This window comes from Lottia gigantea (genome assembly GCF_000327385.1).
Source record: "Lottia gigantea unplaced genomic scaffold LOTGIsca_3, whole genome shotgun sequence".
NCBI lineage: Eukaryota > Metazoa > Mollusca > Gastropoda > Lottiidae > Lottia > Lottia gigantea.
The window spans coordinates 4,373,398-4,393,709 of NW_008708986.1; the positions used below are offsets into that span (position 1 = coordinate 4,373,398).

General features: G+C 31.8%; 1 protein-coding gene across 1 annotated transcript in view; it reads right to left on the reverse strand.

Annotated features, from left to right (window-relative positions):
- The window catches only part of LOTGIDRAFT_182347 (hypothetical protein), a gene marked incomplete at its 5' end in the record, with an annotated part of 53,648 nt that extends 37,318 nt beyond the window's left edge, over positions 1 to 16,330 (reverse strand). The window contains 17 exons of the mRNA XM_009057308.1: positions 2,096 to 2,285; positions 3,326 to 3,482; positions 3,901 to 4,020; positions 4,361 to 4,477; positions 4,917 to 4,997; positions 5,626 to 5,813; positions 6,166 to 6,301; positions 6,695 to 6,814; positions 11,818 to 11,911; positions 12,324 to 12,400; positions 12,751 to 12,948; positions 13,369 to 13,617; positions 14,095 to 14,202; positions 14,713 to 15,003; positions 15,327 to 15,496; positions 15,715 to 15,910; positions 16,220 to 16,330. Coding sequence (XP_009055556.1) covers positions 2,096 to 2,285; positions 3,326 to 3,482; positions 3,901 to 4,020; positions 4,361 to 4,477; positions 4,917 to 4,997; positions 5,626 to 5,813; positions 6,166 to 6,301; positions 6,695 to 6,814; positions 11,818 to 11,911; positions 12,324 to 12,400; positions 12,751 to 12,948; positions 13,369 to 13,617; positions 14,095 to 14,202; positions 14,713 to 15,003; positions 15,327 to 15,496; positions 15,715 to 15,910; positions 16,220 to 16,330 — 2,603 coding nt within the window. The remainder of the gene's footprint in view (positions 1 to 2,095; positions 2,286 to 3,325; positions 3,483 to 3,900; positions 4,021 to 4,360; positions 4,478 to 4,916; positions 4,998 to 5,625; positions 5,814 to 6,165; positions 6,302 to 6,694; positions 6,815 to 11,817; positions 11,912 to 12,323; positions 12,401 to 12,750; positions 12,949 to 13,368; positions 13,618 to 14,094; positions 14,203 to 14,712; positions 15,004 to 15,326; positions 15,497 to 15,714; positions 15,911 to 16,219) is intronic.
- Between the last annotated feature and the right edge of the window lie 3,982 nt (positions 16,331 to 20,312).

The window sequence follows — 20,312 nt, forward strand, 5'->3', positions numbered from 1 at the left end:
ACTAACACAAATCTATGAAATATACTTATGATCATACGACTACTTAGGACTGGGCAAAAATAATCAATATATAATTTTGATTATCGAATTTTGTAAATGATTAAAAGTCAGTTAAATTTGTTTTTTTCAACATGATCTGCTACATGGTAATTGGACAAGTCACATCAGATTATATGTGATGATTATATATTTTAGAAATTCTATGAACCAGATATCAATAAATGACAAATTTATACAACCATATACATCAATAGACGGAAATCAGAAGATTTCTTCATTAAAATTTTTGATCAGTAGCCTGTTTTCAATAATCGATTTCAAAATAATTAACTTGGTATAATTCATACTACATATTTTTCGATTTCCCTGATTTTTCTATAGGGTTTATCCTTGGGTGATAACGAACACTCATACCAAGTTTCGTCAAAATCTGTCAAGAATTGTGCCTTCTAGAGTGTTTACGAGCTAAAAAATTGAACGGTTTGCAAGAACAAGGGCAATAATTCATACTAAATATTTTTCCTATAGTAGCCTACTTATCCAGCAACTCAATTCAATCTTCCAAGAAACAAAACCTTTCCCCTATGACCCATGTTAAATTTCATTTTTGTATCAGTACAATTGGTGAAAATGAAATGATTAAACAAACCTTTTCTCTTGAATGACATTTATAAAATGAAATCAGATAAACTGCTGCATCTTGGGATGTCACATGACTAAGCTATGATTGGATATCTGTCTTGGATTTTCCACTTGGTCTATTTATAGTATCTTATGATGCTGTACATGTATGGTGGCTGGTTAGGGACATGTTAAATGATTTAATTAAATTTTCTTATTTGTTAACCAAAATAGTTTCTCAGGTAAATAATGACATCTATTGTAAATTGTGATTATGAACAAAAAAATTGTGACTTGTAGAGTCTGTCAAGAATTGTGCCTCCTAGAGTGTTTACGAGCTAAAAATTGAACTCGTTTTTAAGAACAAGGGCAATAATTCATACTACATATTTTTCGATTTCCCTGATTTTTCTATAGGGCTTATCCTTGGGTGAATACGAACACTCATACCAAGTTTCGTCAAAATCTGTCAAGAATTGTGCCTTCTAGAGTGTTTACGAGCTAAAAATTGAACAGTTTGCAAGAACAAGGGCAATAATTCATACTAAATATTTTTCGATTTCGCTGATTTTCAATAGGGTTTATCCTTGGGTGATTACAAACGCTCATACCAAGTTTCGTTAAAATCCTTCAAGAATTCTGCCTTCTAGAGTGTTTACGAGCTAAAAATTGAACGCGTTTTTAAGAACAAGGGCAATAATTCATACTTAATATTTTTCGATTTCGCTGATTTTCAATAGGGTCTATCCTTGGGTGATAACGAACACGCATACCAAGTTTCGTCAAAATCTGTCAAGAATTGTGCCTTCTAGAGTGTCTATGAGCTAAAAATTGAACGCATTTGCAAGAACAAGGGCAATAATTCATGCTAAATATTTTTCGATTTCGCTGATTTTCAATAGGGTTTATCCTTGGGTGATTACAAACACTCATACCAAGGTTCGTCAAAATCTGTCAAGAATTGTGCCTTCTAGAGTGTTTACGAGCTAAAAATTAACAAGGGCAATAATTCATGCTAAATATTTTTCGATTTCGCTGATTTTCAATAGGGTTTATCCTTGGGTGAATGCGAACACACATACTAAGTTTCGTTAAAATCCGTCAAGAATTGTGCCCTGTAGAGTGTTAACGAGCAATTGTGGACGGACGGACGGACATGGGTGACGACAATATACGCCCCCCATTTCATGTGGGCGTATAAAAATTCCAAATTTTATAAAAAAAATCTTTACTTATCATATACTTCTCAGAAAAGTCAATTCTCTTTCAAAACAATGTGTTCACAATAGAAAAAAAATTCAACCAATGAAAGGGTTTTATCATCTTACAATCTTATATTCACATTATCTCATACACAAAACGAAATTTGAATTCTGGATGAAGATTTGAAAGATGTAATTGAACCACCATGTCACCTTACTTTATCTTTTAGCACAATCAATTTTCGTGATGATTTGAGATTCCTTACCTCGACAGGAATCGTTTTCTCATGGCGTCTAACGAATGTCTCGAAGCCTTCAACAAAGCATCTTGTAATTTATGGTTAAAATGATCCATTAGTTCTTTTGATGCTACTTCCATCTGTTCTTCAATGGACAATTCATAATCTTCATCTTTCAGTCTTCCATCACTATCTGATTTACCTGTACTACTAGCTACTGATGCTGAACTTGGTAGAGATTCTGAAAACAAACAACAGTGACAGTAGATGCTCTTTTGTTTACCAAAAGCATCCAACATTTGCATGTCACATTTACAAGGATTTTTGGGACTTTCGGACCACATACTTCAAAATAAAGTTCAACAGATATAAGCTTATCTTAATTAAAAGTTTTTCAGATTCAAACATAAATCTCAAAACAAAATCTCTCAGATTTCAAAGAAAAATCTCTCAGGTTTCAAAGATAAATCTCTCAGGTTTCAAAGATAAATCTCTTAGATTTCAAAGATAAATCTCTGAGGTTTCAAAGATAAATCTCTTAGATTTCAAAGATAAATCTCTTAGATTTCAAAGATAAATCTCTCAGGTTCAAACATAAATCCCTCAGGTTTCAAAGATAAATCACTTAGGTTTCAAAGATAAATCTCTTAGATTTCAAAGATAAATCTCTCAGGTTCAAACATAAATCCCTCAGGTTTCAAAGATAAATCTCTTAGATTTCAAAGATAAATCTCTGAGGTTTCAAAGATAAATCTCTTAGATTTCAAAGATAAATCTCTCAGGTTCAAACATAAATCCCTCAGGTTTCAAACATAAATCCCTTAGATTTTAAAGAAAAATTTCCCAGGTTTCAAAGATAAATTTCTCAGGTTTCAAAGATAAATATCTTAGATTTCAAATCTAAATATCTCAGATCTCAAATTCAAATATCTCAGATCTCAAAATCAAATTCCTCTGATTTCAAGCATAAATCTCTTAAATTTCAAAATCAAATTTCTCAGATCTCAAAATCAAATCTCCTAGATCTCAAAGTCAAATCTCTTAGATCTCAATATCAAATATCTTAGATCTCAAAATCAAATCTCCTAGATCTCAAAGCCAAATCTCCTAGTTCTCAAAGTCAAATCTCTTAGATCTCAAAAGCAAATCTCCTTGATCTCAAAGTCAAATCACTTATATCTCAAAATCAAATCTCTTAGATTCCAAACAGAAGTCTCTCACATTTCAAACATACATCTCTAAGATACTAAGTAGATTACATACCAAATATCAAATCACTTTCAGCAACTACAGGTTTAGTAGTCTTCATTTCTCGTTCAGTTTTAACACTATGTTTAAATATTCTGTTTAATTCCATAATAGCATCATATATTGTTTTACTCATTTTATTAATATCTGTTGCTACAACTTCACAGTATTTCTAGAATAATAACAACCATCGTTACCTAGTCACCTAGTATTATTTTACTATTTTCATCACTGACTGGTAGATTGTAATATATGCAGCTCTCATCTCATGTTTTGTACATTATTTAGTTATACAATGATGAACCATATCATAGTATGTTTGTCATTTGAAAATGAATTATCTTCACAATAAGTACTTAATTGATGGGTAAAAGATGACATGGTTCAGTTGTCTAAGGTTCACTTGGAACTTGGAAATGTTTCAATAATATTTCTTTAATTTTCCATAAAAATCTCAAATGTCCCAAGTAATATCCAGAACTTGGTTGTACCAAGTTGCGATGACTAAACACTGGATTACTGCTTTCGGTTACAACCAATAGTTAGTGTTCCAAAAAATATTTTTCTAAATTAAAGGTGTGTAGACTCACCTCTGTATTCTTTAAGAATTCTGCAACTGACCATGGTACCGAATCGGGCAAGTCACACAATAAACTTTCTTCAATTTCAACAAGAACATTATCAATACGTGTTGATGAGATGTCATTCACCTAAATAATATAATATAACTTTGATCATGACATTTATATCTTAAGTATTTCTCCAATTTATTTCTGTATCTTTACAGGCTGAAACAAATGCACCTGGCCACTTTAAAATGAACATCAAGAAACCACAGGTGTCTCAATCATCATCATCACCAGATGAGGAAAGGTAAGCACTATTTTGTAAATGGCCAAGAATCATTTTGATGAAACATGTCTCTGAAACAGTCTATGAACACAACCAACAATAGTTCTTAAAACATGATTATTATCTATTCATCATTCTGAAGATTCAAGATTTGTCTTTTTTCTCGAGATAAAATAAAAGTTAATAAAAAAAATTGACCTGTTTAACAATAATCTGAAGTTCCACAAGAGATTGTTGCACTTGATCAAAAAAAGTTGGTAAACTCAATGATGTCCATGTATGACTAACTAAGCCTGGTCTTATAGCTTCATCTGCCTGTTAAAAAGAAATATAAATCAAGTTAACATTTTGTCATTGATTTGGATCATAAAGGAATTTGCTCAAAAGAGTAACAAAGATACCTATCTTGTGTCATGCAGAGTTATCTTCTTTTTCATCAAAACCAATGCTGTTTATATGTTAAAACAATAATAATCAAAATATTTTGGTGTTATGGTTGTTTGAAGAATTTATTTCAAACGCTCCTTTGGTTTTACAAATTACATCTTCAGCAAGTTTGAGGTGTAGGTCAGTAGTGTTTTTAGGTGAGGGCAAGGGACTAGGAGGGGTCAGAGACCATTCGTTCACTTAATGTAAAATGATAAATAATTTGAAAGAGGGGGGAGGGGAGGCAAAGTTGGGCTAGCATCTTTTCTGACCCCCATTAGAAACGCCACTGGTGTAGGTAGCTCCTAACATTTCATTATGTAATTACCTTGCGAATAACAGGACCCAATAATACCATATAGATAGGTGGTATATTGCCTCTTATTTTACTATTCTCATCCAACAGTACCTAAAATACAAATATATTAAGAAATAATGTGCTCACATGGTCTTGATTTGAGGAATTTATTTTTCTACATTCCAATACATGAGACTTTACCACAATATGAAATTTGGCACGTAATAACATGTAGACAGTTATAATTTCTAAGGGGAATACAAATGAGATTTTTAAGGGGAATACAAATGAGATTTCTAAGGGAACTACAAATGAGATTTCTAAGGGAACTACAAATGAGATTTCTTAGGGGAATACAAATGAGATTTCTAAGGGAACTACAAATGAGATTTCTAAGGGAACTGCAAATGAGATTTCTAAGGGAACTACAAATGAGATTTCTTAGGAGAATACATATGAGATTTTTAAGGGGAATACAAATGAGATTTTTAAGGAGAATACAAATGAGATTTCTTAGGGGAATACAAATGAGATTTCTAAGGGAACTACAAATGAGATTTCTTAGGGGAATACATATTAGATTTCTAATGGGAATACAAATGAGATTTCTTAGGGGAATACATATGAGATTTCTAAGGGGAATACAAATGAGATTTTTAAGGGGAATACAAATGAAATTTCAAAGAGGATACAAATAAAGTTTATAAGGGAATTACAAATAAATTTTTTTTATCATTACCTGTAGTGAACTGATGTTTTGTTTTAAAGTAGCTTGAGAATGGAAAAGAATTTTAGCTGCTTCTGGAACATCCAGATTTAATTTGACCATATATTCACATTCTTTCAATGTTTCAAATATATATGGATCAAAATTCACTAGCAATTCCTTAGAAGTGGGATGACGGCATAATACTGGTACTTGTAGAACTGAAAACAAATACATCTCTGTAAGACTCGTAAGTTTCAATGAAATATAGAACCTTTACCTTTAATTTTCACTTCAAGACAACTTTAATCTCTTATTTATAGCTCACAGCTTCTAAAATCCAACCATCTGAATATTGCAGCATGGAATTTTTTTTAACAATGTATTTCCAAGGACCAGCTTATAGAAAGATCCCTGAACTGTGAACCTAAAGTTGTTATCCTTGTGAAATATAGTTGTTTCTTTCTTTCATGTACCAGTATTGACTTTATCTTGTCACCCAGTGCTGGTTGTTCATTATCCATTGTTCACACTAATAGAATTTATTTGAGCAATTTCAAAGTTAAGACTTACATTCAACAGCTATATCAACTGATTTTAACCATGCTGAATGATATAACATCTCATATTCCACCAATATCTTAGCTACTTTATTATAATTACGTATAATCTTCTTAGCTTCATCAGTAGCAAGACATTTAGGATGTTGCTGCAAAAACCCACATAATGTTCATCAGAAATAGATTTCCGTTACCGTAATGAAAGTTCCATTCTAGAGATATATTATCTTTTTGGGAAGTAAGCTTACCCGAAATGCTTAATTGGTGAGGTCATTAGAGTGACACTGTAGGTTATTTGCTCAAGCATTGTGGGGGTTGAATTCATGGTTCCTTATTATCTGATTAAATTAAAAACTGTGCCATCTGCACAGGATTTTCTCCTACATTTAGCAACTTAACATCCTCTGAGAGTTCACATAGTCAAAAATGCATTTATCAAGTTCATTTTGTTCACAATTTCCTTATCATTTCCTCATCCATTTCAAACACAGATATCATGAAACCTTTCTCAATCTTGTACGAATAAAAATTTTACAACTAACCCGAAAGATGTCCATAGGTTCAATTACTCTCTCTGATAACTGTCTAGCCCATGTTACTTTACCAGATACAGGAGGCATATTTCTAGGTATTTGTGGATCTTCTCTAAATTTATGATACATCTACAAATAATATTTAATTACAATCCTTGTAATTGATCTTATTGTTCAAGTTCAAATACGCTCATATTACAGATGTATAAGCTTACTTCTCCAAAATGTGATATTGTAAGGTAACAGTGTGATATCATGAATAAACAGAGTGTGATATTACAAGTAAACAGCATGATATTGCATGGTAACTTTGTGATATTGTAAAAAAACAGTGTGATATCGTAAGGTAACAGTGTCATATTGTAAATAAACAGAGAGGAATTGTGAAATAAACAATGTGATATTGTAAGGTAACAGTGTAATATTGTAATGTAACAGTGTGATATTGTAAGGTAACAGTGTAATATTGTAAATAAACAGAGAGGAATTGTGAAATAAACAATGTGATATTGTAAGGTAACAGTGTAATATTATAAATAAACAGAGAAGAATTGTGAAAAAAAACAGTGTGATATTGTAAGGTAACAGTGTAATATTGTAAATAAACAGAGAGGAATTGTGAAATAAACAATATGATATTGCAAATACAATGTGATATGTTAAGGTCACTATGTGATATTGTGAATAAAAAAGGTGACATTGTGAATAAACAGTGTGATGTAAGCAATCAGTGTGATATTGTAAGGTATAGCAAGATAACAGTGTGATATTGTAAAGTAAACAATGTAATATTAAGTAAACAATGCGATATTGTAAGTAAACAATATTATATGATAAATATGATAATTGTTAAGTAACCAGTTTGACATTGTAAGTAAACAATGTGATAATGTAATAAAGAGTGTAATGTTAGAAGTTACCAGTGTGATATTGTAAGTAAACAATGTGATATCATATATATAAATTGTGATAATTATAAGTACATATATGTAACCAAAGTAATGTCATCACAACCTGCACTTATTATTTTGAACAGAAATATTACTGTTATTCATTTTCCTCAAATTGATTGGTTTTCACATATTTAACCTTTAATTGTGTTTACATTAACTAAAAGCTTTGGTTATTATATATCTATAACTATCATAGATGAAAGTTGATAAAATATAAACTACGATTCAATAATAAATCAGACAAACACAATTTAAAAGCAATAACAAGCCAAATTGGAAGCTTTGTTTCGAATATTTTTTTAAATTTTGAAATATCTCCCATTTAATAACTCTTATCTCAACTAATTGTCACTTGTACTTGTCTTGTAGTGATCCTGGATAGCTAGAAATTAGTTTGACACCCAACAAAACTATAAATAAAGCTATGAATTATGTTTGACAGCAATGCTGAAGATAATGTTACATTTCAAGCACAAGTTTTGGGTATAATATATCTATCTCAAGCCACTAGAGAACACTGTCCCATTGGCATCCACACATTGGAGAAAATGGTGTCACCTGACAACCATGTAAAAATGAAAAACTGAGTAGATAGGGGGTGTATGTAGCGATGAGTTGATGCACATGATGCCAATTTTTGGTAAAACTCTCCAATTGTGACCACCACCCTAATCGTTATCCTACTTCCACTATATTTCACTATATAATTTATAATTAAGTTAAACAGAGATGATAACAGAATTAATGGTTTTTAGTGTGTTATTTAACCAGCACTTCAATTGTAGGATAATAACAATCCCTTTTAAATTACTTTCATCAAATATAACAAGTTTATTTCTATAAAACCTTCAAGTTATTCTTACTTAAAAAATCCTTTCTAAAATATATCATGGCCTATTACGGAGCCCCTTAGGCGCAATTTTTGGTACTTTTATAAAATATTTCGTTTAAACGAATTACTTATTTCGTTCAAATGAAATACATTTTTTATTTCATTTAATGATTAATTATTTTATAAAAGTATTGAAAATTGCGTCTTAGGGGCCCCGTAGCCTATAGATCATGGACTTGTGTTTAAAATTCTATTCATAGAATAATGAAAACCTACTAAACTACTGTCAAAAATAATCTAATAGAATTGGGATATTTATTTTTTCTTACATGAGTCAAGGCAGTATCATAATTCAGATGATTGATAATCCAGTGTGATAATTTTAACACTCATATTAGATTTACCATAATTGCAGGATTCATCCACAGTAACATTATCAAAAAAAACAAATTGAATAAAAAATTACTAACGGTAGTAACAATATGAACTGCAAGACGAAACCCTAAATTTAAAATAACAATTTCTTAATGCATTGGTAGCAGCTAATGAAATTTTCATATGAAGAATCATAAATGAGTTAAGTATTGCATAATGAAACAATTTGTCCTCTTAAAGCTAAGATTACATATACGTGTCATGCGTCATCCGTCATGCGTCATCCGTCAAAGAGGGTATGATTCCATATATGTGGAAGCGGTATCCATCAAATGGATCCGTAAGGGCCATTTATGTCCGCATGACGCATCCGCATGACGTGTATATGGAATCTTAGCTTTAGGCCTCCATATTATTTACTTAACAATTACTGAGCACAAACACTATGTAATTTATTATCAATTTGCCAATGATAACGTGCTAAACTATCAGGTATTCATTGATATCAATCATTAACTTGGAATATATCAATAAAACCTTATCAAATAGTTTATTCTGGCAGATCTACTTCTCACATGAAATATCAGTAACAGTAATGTTTTAGTTATTGATGGAACTTATTGCACTAGAGAACAGTTGATCATTTCCACCACAAGGATATTACTCATTTAAAGGTGAATCAGATGTGATCAGTGAATTCAATGGTTTGGTATATAAACTAAACATGAAGAACCTGCGAGTTTTGCTTCTATTGAACCTACTTCTGATATTGAGTGTCAGTCTCATAACTTCATCTAATATAACAGATATGAAGAATTTAGAAGAGTTTTTGGCAAGACAAAATCCAAAAAAATTGCGACCAGTTATAAACCAGGGTAAGCCAGTAGTTGTGAATGTTGATGTATTCCTTGTGTCTCTAATAAAAGTAGATAATGTGCGTCAAACTTTGGAAATGAGTTTTTTCTTCAACATTACATGGAAAGATGAACTTCTACGATGGAACACCAGTGACTTTGGAGGGATCATATCTTTTGTGCCACAGGATGATTCAATATGGTTGCCACTCCTCACTTGTTACCAATGTTTGGAAATGAATATGTTCAAGGACGAGCTCACTGCTCTTACAATATACCATGATGGTCTGGTAGTTTGGCGACCACAAAAAAAACTTGAAGTGATATGTGAAATCAAAGTTAAATATTTCCCGTTTGATCTCCAAACCGTTGGTATATTGTTCTTTCCAATGCAATATTCTGATCAAAAGGTTCAGCTGAAAGAAGTCTCCAAATCTCTTAATATGAAATCATTTCAAGAAAATGGAGAATGGGAGATAGTAAGGGCTCCGATGTCTACAAACAATCGCCATCAAAAATCACTACTGGAAGTCATACTCAAATTGAAAAGACAACCTAATTTTTTTCTTCAAAATGTTGTCAGTCCCATTGTTTTGCTGTCCTTTCTGAATCTGTTTGCATTCTGTCTGCCAGATGATTCTGGTGAAAAAATCTCATTCTCGTTGACAATGTTATTATCACAGACTGTGTTTTTAAGTACTGTCAGTGGTTCTTTACCAGCAACATCTACAGAAATAGTCATTATAACAATTTACATGACCTGTCTTCTTTTTATCAGCTGTGTTATTTCAATTGCTTCAATCATATTGTTATATTTTAATCATAAACGTAAGAAACGCCAAGAGCATGAAAAACAAGATGGAATGTCTGAGGAAGCCTCATTGAGTTTTCCTGCAGTTTTCAATCGATTTATCAATCGAAACAAAGTGCAACCTTTATTTTCAAAGAGTAAGAAACATTGTAAATGTACAATTGATATGTTTCTATTTTTCATTGTATTTGTAATCTGGGCTCTGATTACAGTCTGTTTCTTTATGGAGATTATTCATAAAAACAATACCACTGAAAACTTGTTCAAATTTGATTGAAAAATGATGATGATGATGGTCAAAGCTGACCTCAATGAGAAGATCTTCAGACATCAGAATATATTGCATTACTGAATATTTACAAGTTTAAATTATATTGAATATATTATTGTTTAATGCTTAAACAAAACTGAATTGAATCTGTTCTTAATCTGCTATCAACTGTGAGATAGTTTCATCAAATAGTTAGAATGTATGTAACAGTTTTACTCTCATATTATCAGTAAGAATCATTAAAGGGATAGATTCACCATTTTCAAGGATTGATTTGGGTCTTGAATATATGTAGTCTTCAGCAGTAACAGAAATGTACCATACAAAAACTGCATATGTCCTTCAAAAATATATCAAACTAGGAATTTTATTTTCAATCTCTAAGCTTATGTGTATTTTTTTTCTATACATGGCAGAGTCTTATGAAATGAGAGTCGTCATTTTAACATTCAAACATAGATTTTTCTGGACAGACATGAATTTGAAAGCTAAAATTTCAATGGTAAGCTATAAAGACAAAAGAAAAAGTCACACAATGTTTTTCCTTGTATAATATATTCTTATGTAGGTAGGTAAATGACAAGTTAACCTGTATACTTCCAGACTAAGCTGATATCACAGACTTATAAAAGGATATGAATGGAATGAAATACATACTCTGTAGAAGAATTACATTTATAATGGATGTCCATTCAACTGTATACTTTATGTTTGCTTATCTATGTTGTGTTATCTTATTTGTTTGTGTGTTATTTGTTGCTTTTATGAAATAAATAGTTTCCTGAAGTGATTTTTACAATCCAGTTCTGCAATATGACTCATCATCATAATTATACTGAAGCTAATGAGTTATCATTCCAATGGTAGAGTGAATTATTATATCATCAAAAACTGTAGATTATGAATAGTTTATGATATATATGAAAGAGCCCAAAATGCTGATAATATAATCCTTTAACGGGGACATTCAAATAAAATCATGAAATTTAAATGTGAGTAAAGAGAAAGGACTGCTAAAAGAGAAATGTTTAATTACCTTTTTAATGTTTTCTATTTCTTCACCATACTGTGTCAAAATATTAGCATATTTCCCTTCGATATTTAACTTGCTAATATTTAGTTTCTCAAATCTACAACATATCAATTTACAATAAGTTTTAGCAAAACATTTCTAGCTTAATCAATTGATTTATCTTACACAATTCTACAAAATACCATTTGAGTTTTAGATTTGCATTTTTTTAGCTAAAACGAACAATTTGAGATACCCAATTCTACCAAGTAGAATATGACAGTTTTAAATTTGCACATTTTTAGCTAAAACAAACAATTTGAGATACCTAGAAACAAAGCAAGGAGAAGAATATCATTCAGCCTTACCACTTACTCAATGAGTACTGACAATTTTGGAGAGATCCAGAAAGGTATAGATTAATGTTAAAGACATTGCTTATTAGCCAAATTCAAAACAATATCTGGTACACATTGTCTTGTAACGTTCATCAGTTATAAAAGATTTCAACAGACCAATTAACAACTTACCTGGTCAACAAATTTAAAGAATTAACAGTTGTGGTCATTTTCTTGAAACTAGCATCCATAAATATTTGAAGATTATTCTAAAATGTAGAAAAAGTTACATCGGTGAAAAGTAATGAAACTTATATTGAGGTTTGAAAAAGGTGCTTGAAGAATCAAGGAGGATTGTGGGTGAGTCAATCAGAATACTCACATCCAAATGAAATCATTTTGGGTATTACTGTTCAAAGAATTCGTTGCAATTTTTAGTTGCCAAGGAGGTAGTTGTGAATGCCACTTATTGGCAATGAATAGAATATAGTGAAAAAAGAGAGATTTTTACATCATTTATTCATTTGAGAGAAAGTGATATGGATTAATTAGTCATTTGTATTTAATTACTTTGATATCCAATAACAATGCAACATGAATAAACCAGGTTTTGACTAACCTCAAGTTCTGCAAGTTGACGACAGAAATCTTCAAAATCATTATCAAAATCAACTTTTCTTTGATCCAAAACATCATATGGCTTCTTCTTCACACTTGAACATACTTGTTGAAATCGAGCAGCAAATGGTTCAATACCTTCTATTTTAGATTCTGTTAAAGGGTGAAATGTATCGATGTTTTGCAATAGTCGCATTATCTGGAAAAGAAACCAACATTCAGACAAACAGAAATAAAGGTATAGAGTTAAGAGGTTTTTTGAACCTAAATCTGTATTTGAAACACTGATAGCATCGATTTGCACAATTTCAATTTTTGGTTAGAAGTCTGTGGTTATTATTCTACTAAAAATTAGGCATTTTTTCACTATTTCAAAGATCCTTAAATATAAGTTTAAACATCGGTTTTTTCAATAGTGATGTCATTGAACATTTTGGTGAAATTGCAAGAATCAAAAATGTCTTATTGAAAATTGGATTGGTGCAAATGGATGCTAGTGCCCCTATACACAGTTTAGAAAATCTCTTCACAATCCTATTAAACAGGAAAAATTGAAATTTTCAGCATACTGGAGTCTTATAAGAACCAAATAATTTTTAAGAAAAAATTTAAAGTTTACCTTATCAATTCTCTTACAGAATGTTTCAAACTTTCCAAAGATGTACATTTCAGAGAATTCAAATGGCTTTTCTCCTGGTGTTTCTTCAATTTTCTGTTTTGTACGTTGAAATACTTGTTGATATGTTCTATAAAGTTTAATACAATTCTGTAATTTTTCAATAACTTCAGCTCTGTCCTGATCCCAAACTCTGTACATCCCTTCTTCAGTGATATAATTCTTACAGGCCGTTACCATTTGATTGGTGACCTTAAAAACACAACAGAAATAACTTCTGTCATAGTGTAATACCACGGTATGACATATTGTAATATTGTAGTCTAATGATATCAAGTCTGTAGGCTATTGAGAGTCATCTCCCTTAAGAGATAGGTGCAGAGCCTAAAAAAAGATGGTGGTCAGAAACTCATTGAGTTTTATCTTTGAATCCAAGCAAGCTACCTTTGATTCACTCTTTAACTTTTCAGAATGAAAATGTATTTTCATTTAAAATTTAAGAAAGCACACAATAGTTTCATCCATTTTATCAAACCCATGACCTCCCAATGAAAAGACTTCTGATACATTTCTTATAATAACTAAAGAACAAAATCAAGTAAACAAAACATATATTTTCATTTAATTTTAAATAAAAAAGGCTGCATATGATCAGCAACTTATTCCAACTAGAACAATTTTTTACTGAACCTGTAAAGATAAAAAGTTCTAGTATATTCTATAGCCTACCTTTATAAATAATGATGTCATTCTCTCAGAGGTATTATAATACCTAGATATACTATGTATCATTCTTATAGCATTAATTAATCCAGCTAAACAATCTATCATTGATACCTACAGAGGATATAATATACCATTATTTGAAAATAATTAACAGAACACAATACTGGATAATTGAATATCAAAAAAGCAGGCATCAATTTGAAGAATTCTAATAGCCATTTGTTGCACCAATTTACATTCTACAATTTAATATATGAATATCTCTAGCAGGGCAAATATTCTCATCTCCTCTGGGACATATTTCATTCTGGATTTATCAATTTGTCACTCCTGTTGAACCTGTTGAAGAGTCCACATGGCTGATGGGATAGTTTTATGAGTACCCTCTACCAAAAACCAGTAAAATAAACATATAATTTCATTCTGTAATTGAATAAGTTAGCTTGTCATCAATGTAGCAATAATGCCTAATAATAATAATATTTGGGTATTTTTATTGAAGTACCCAATCCCAGGGGAATAAGAATATGATTTTATTCTGCAATAAATTTGTTAGCTTGTCATCCCTTTTTGATAGTTTGATAGTTTATTGGAGTAGAGATCAGTAAAAATAAAACTTACAGGATCACATCTATATAGTGGTTCACAGTATTTCTCTAGAGTATATAGATATTTCACATTATCTTTAGCTTCATTAGCATTATCTGTTATACGTTTATCTAATTCTTTCCATTTCTTTAATATCTTACATTTAGCTATATTGATTATATTAATAGTCATACGACATTTATGAGATTTGATCTGTTCCAGCAAGGCGTTAAATCTGGCTGTAAGTTGGCGCCAATGTTCTAATTCTGCCATGGGTCCAGTATCATCTGCTTCTTTCCTCATTTGATCACTTTCAGCCAGAATCTACAAAATAACATCTTTGCTTCAAAAGATTTCAGTAATATAAGAAACAAAAAGGGTTAACATCTTCAATTGGCGTGGTTTATTTCAAATAATCTACACAAGAAACACTTATATAAAAGTAATCTATATTATGTGCAGTAAGCTGTCCATTAAAAGCCATAAATCCAGAAATTTTGATCTGCAACATCGGACTCATAATGAGATACGTCTAACTAAATGTAACAAGTACGATTGTCACATAAATAATTCTTTGAAGATTGAATTTCTAGCAAAAAAATATCTGCTGCCACAGCCAGTGATTTCAGGAATCCTGAGAAGTTTACCTGTTCTATCTGTTTACACCAGTTTGATGTCAGTTCTTCCATCATGGCCACTATTTCAGGATTACTGGCAACTTGGACACAATCACTCACAGTTTTAATACCTCCAAAATCTACCTTATCACCTTCACAATCTACTAGGCTTATACCTTCTTTAACATGGGCTTGTGCACCTGTCAAAATTTTTATATAATTCATATTTATTCCTTTATTCACTAATCTTATAGTTCATGTCTACATTTGACACACTTAATGAAAATGTGTCAAAATCTAATGTTCTAAAGACACGGTAATTTAAGTGCTCCAATTTGACATATATCTGAATCAGCAGACAGACTGATTGAATAGGCAAAAACAACCTGGTATTTTGATCAAACAATTCTCCTCTTACTTTTGAGATATGCAATAAAATTCTCTTCTAAATCTTTAAACTGAGCTTTTTTCTTCCTTCCCTCTGGTGTTTTATCCATTTCACCCCATTCTGTCTGACTTTCTAATGCAGGCTGATAAACTTTAGATAGTACTTGTTCAAATACAGCTAATAAACCTCCTTGATTAGAGGGGTCTAGATATCCAAACTGTACCTCCTAAAAACATCATTTTACATTCAATCAGTTATATTCAAAAGAATATGATCAAACTAAACAGGACAACCAAGGGCATTGGAGTTGGCAAAGTTGATAATAAGCTGGAATTTATGGTAGATGAATAAACAATTGAGCTTGTTTAAAGTTTGAGTGTCTTTTAAGGTTAGACAATTTATGATGCTAGAGACAATAGTGTATCAACATCCATTGAGGGCTGTAGAACATTTAGCCTTGTTTCTGTTCTCATTGATTGACAGAACACACAGCAAACCATAACCCTATAGGATTACACAAAATGACAATGTCTACCTCTTGGATGTTTCTCATGGTAAGGACGACATCCGTTCTTGATCTTAGGAAATATACACAGAAACCAGTCAATGGTTCTCCTGTACCGCTTGTTACAAATAATCTCAACATCTTACTACCTTTAGCTGCACCAGCTATAGTACGACCGCTTTCTACAATAGAAACAAACACCTTGTTTTTCAACCCATACACCTCGCAAACTTAGCTAAGACATGCAAATTTATTTACAGAAATATTTGTGGGTGAAAACTGAAATCAAAAAGATCTCTAAAATGAAAGTAAACATAAAAACAAATGAAAATGGTGTCTTATAAATGTCATAATTGTTTGTTCAGTTTAGGCTAATGAAGATTGTCAACTTGGCTAGTATGGTGCAATGAAGTAAAAATAGCATAGATATTTGAATTCTCCCTTTAATGATTTCTAATTGTGATGAGATGTTAAACATGCACAGCTTATATATCAGCCTCAAATTTTTGTCCCTTATGAACAAATAAACCCCAAATATAGACCTGTATCATTGAGAACAAACATCAGTGTTTAAAAATAACAGCTAGTGAGAAAGTTGTGAGCATTAGGATATCTGACTGAGCTTCCCCAACTCAACAAACATATAACTCACCTTCTAACAGAGGAACTTCAGCTTCTTGATAATAAAATTTCAAACTTTTACTTGGCATGTCTTTATCCAGAAATTGTTGAAATAACTTCATGTACTAATAAAAATAAAATAGAGATCTATCAAAGACCATGTATACTCATTACAGCATGTATTTTGTAAACAAATTTGAAAAACATCAATTGATTCATTATCAAACCATTCTCAATTAGTCCCTACCATACTTGAATATAGTCAGTTGTCTGTCCAAGATCTTAGCCACGCCCACAAAATCATACATGGATGTTCATAGGTACAGACAAACCGAAACATCTAGTCCGGATGTCAACTGGTGTAGAGACAGCAAAAAAAGGCCCTTTATATGAGGAAATCAGGCATCTCGGCAGGTGCAGGGGTTTTAAACCTATTTAGATATCTTGAAATTGCAAAACCCAGATATATTTGGAAAGATGAATTTTATTACTCATAAGAGGCACTTCTTTCTTTCTATTTACTTACAATTTCTGCATCCAAAACAAATTCTTCAGCTGCAGTTTTATCAATCTGTAAGAACTCACAGACTATGAATAAAATATGTCGATGAAGGGGGGTCAATAAGGCTCTTCTATCTTCTCTTCTTTCTTTTGCTCGAGCCTACAAAACATCATAGACATTATAACTATAATATTGTTATAATATAAAAAAAAAAAAGTTTTCTGAATACAGGCCTTGGCCTCCTTCCTCAAAAAATCTGTCAAAGTATAATTTAAATATAACATTAAAATTAGTGGACCACAGCCATATACGTCCACCACGGCATGCGGATGGTAAATATTCAAGATTTTGGGGCAAGGGCAATAACTCTGCTTCTAACGGTCGAAAATAGCTCAAATTCAAACTTGAACTTCATTTTATGAATATGTATAAACACACCAAATTTCATTTGATTCCATCAAAAAATCTAGTTTTAGAGCGTTTACAAGCAAATGTTGACGGACGGATGGACAGACAGATGGACAGGGGTGCTGACAATAAACGTCCACATAGAGAGATGTGTGTAAAAATGAAGCTTACTATAATGTTGTAAAAGTTTTTGTGAAATGAGATCCAGGTCTGGCTTGTGAGTATTTTTGTAGACATACAGTGAATCCAAGCAATATGCTTAGACAAATACCACTGCATGTAATAAACTGAATGTTTGTACTAAATAGGACGATTTAAATATATAGAATTTCTGATATAACAGACCTACCTGTTTTTCTTTAACAGTTTCAATAGGGGTAACTACAGGTGCACCAGTTAAGTTACTTCTCCTACGCTGTTTCATCATGGTAGCAAAACTTTCTTTTCTCTCCTGTAGTCCTCCTTGACCATCCTTACTTGTATTAGTCATGTCAGGACTTTTCAAAAATGACATGTAGGCCTAAAGTGGGAACAAAATCATGTTAAACAGCTCTATTGGCACAGGTGTAAAATTAATTGAAACTTTTTATTATACCTGATGATTGCCATAATTTTAAATTCATTTGATATATTTATTTCAAAGAGACAGGTAGGCAATTATTTTGACCAATCATACTTTAGTCTCAGAAACTGGAATTTTTTAGCTGAGCTTATCAGTAAATAGCGTTCACAGCTCACTGTCGAAATTTGCAAACCTTCAAATCCATGTGTGTCCAGAATTATCTGCATTTGAATGTTAAAATGACGACTCGTCAATTTAAGATACTATGTGATTTTCGTACATTTTGACTATTTACATTTCCTCCCGTGACAAATCTGTGGCGCCAACCAATTTTGAGTCAAATGATTGCACACCATTTCCCTTAAAATTCAAAGTTAAAATTCTTACTTTTTGCCAACGATCTGCCATTTTTGCTTGTTGTTATACCTGAACCCAGGAAACTGAATTACAAAAAAAAACCAAGGTCAAACGTTATTCTCAAGGTCAAATTTCAATGCGACAACCGTACCAAATTTCTCGTATCAATAAGCCACAACTTCTGACTGTCGATCTGGTTCTAAGCTAAGTTAACAAAGACACGGCCATTAGAATCAACAAGCCAGATATAAGCTAACAAATATTAGGGCTCAGATCTACATCATCAGGGAATCCTCCATACTAAAATGTTTGATTGTCCATCATATCGCAAATTCACCATGTCCATGGTTCAGCTGGCTCTATAAATCTGTAATATTTCGCAAGACTACGAAGTGTCCCATATTACCCGCCAGAAGTTACACACAGATTTAAACCGTAACGACTAGGCTAGGCTAAGCCATATTGTAAGTAATATCTGCAATGCTCTTAAAAGGGAGTAAGACTGTTTTTGAGAAGGAGTTGGAGCTGGTTTGTATTCAGAGCATAGGGCAATAAAGGGGGGAGGGGGCTATCAGCCATGCAAATGCGGCCGCCCTCTTGGCACATTAGGCTGGTTACGGGCCTGACAATATTTTGAAATTTCCTGGGAAGAAAATATGAAAATTGAAAACAGTTGTGGTCTTCATACTTCAAAAATAGGAGTTGTCTCCCTTCAACTACAAATCTCACCAGTGACAAGAACCAACGACTAGCCAACAACAACGGCAACGCGGGAACGGCACAGTGGCAAAGCTAAATCTAGGCCAACATAAAAAAAACTAAAAACATCTTCGATACTACTAGGTCTAAATATTTTCAACAGAAAAAGAAGAAACCTACCAATAGAATAGATATTATTTACAAAATTTACACACGAAAAATGACCCAAGATGCCGATGCGCATCCATTTTTGTTAATTTAGCAGACGAAAAGGACAACGTATTCAAACGACTACGCAAAGTTTGAAAACAAATTAAAAACTGGAAGTTTACTGATCACATAAGAATAATAAAACATAAAAGATATGAATGAATATGAATATATCATTTTATCAGTTCTGTAACTTTTTATTGACTTTTAAACGTTACAGTACAGAATTTCTTTAGCACTATTTTCATGCGAATTCGTAAACGTGCTTCGTGAAAAGGCATAAAACGTCAAACAAATTTGACGTCAGAAGAAATCTCATCATGTTACGTCACACCTGAAAACGACGTCATTTTGCTTCCTCCAATGTTCCTTCCAAAGCAATGTATCGCTGTTGATACATCTAAACCAGTTCTATTCCTAAACTCAACAGAAACTTATATTATGACAATTAATGGTCATTAATTTTTGGCTTTAATTTATGCCTAGTAGACTACACTATTGTGCAGTCTCTAGAAGGCTAGTCCTAATAATAGGTCAAAAAAGTTCAAAATAATGAAAATATTGGTAGGCCTATGTAAGTTTGGTCAATATAGATCATTGCTCCTAAAAACTATTTTATGGTGTAATTTTGTACCATACCAAAGGCAAAAGAAACGTCACTTGGATGAATGATATAATATTTCTTTTTTTTCCAATGCTTATATTATATGCAGGTAAAGACATTGGTCGAAGTTTGACAATCATATTCATCAAAATTAACAGTA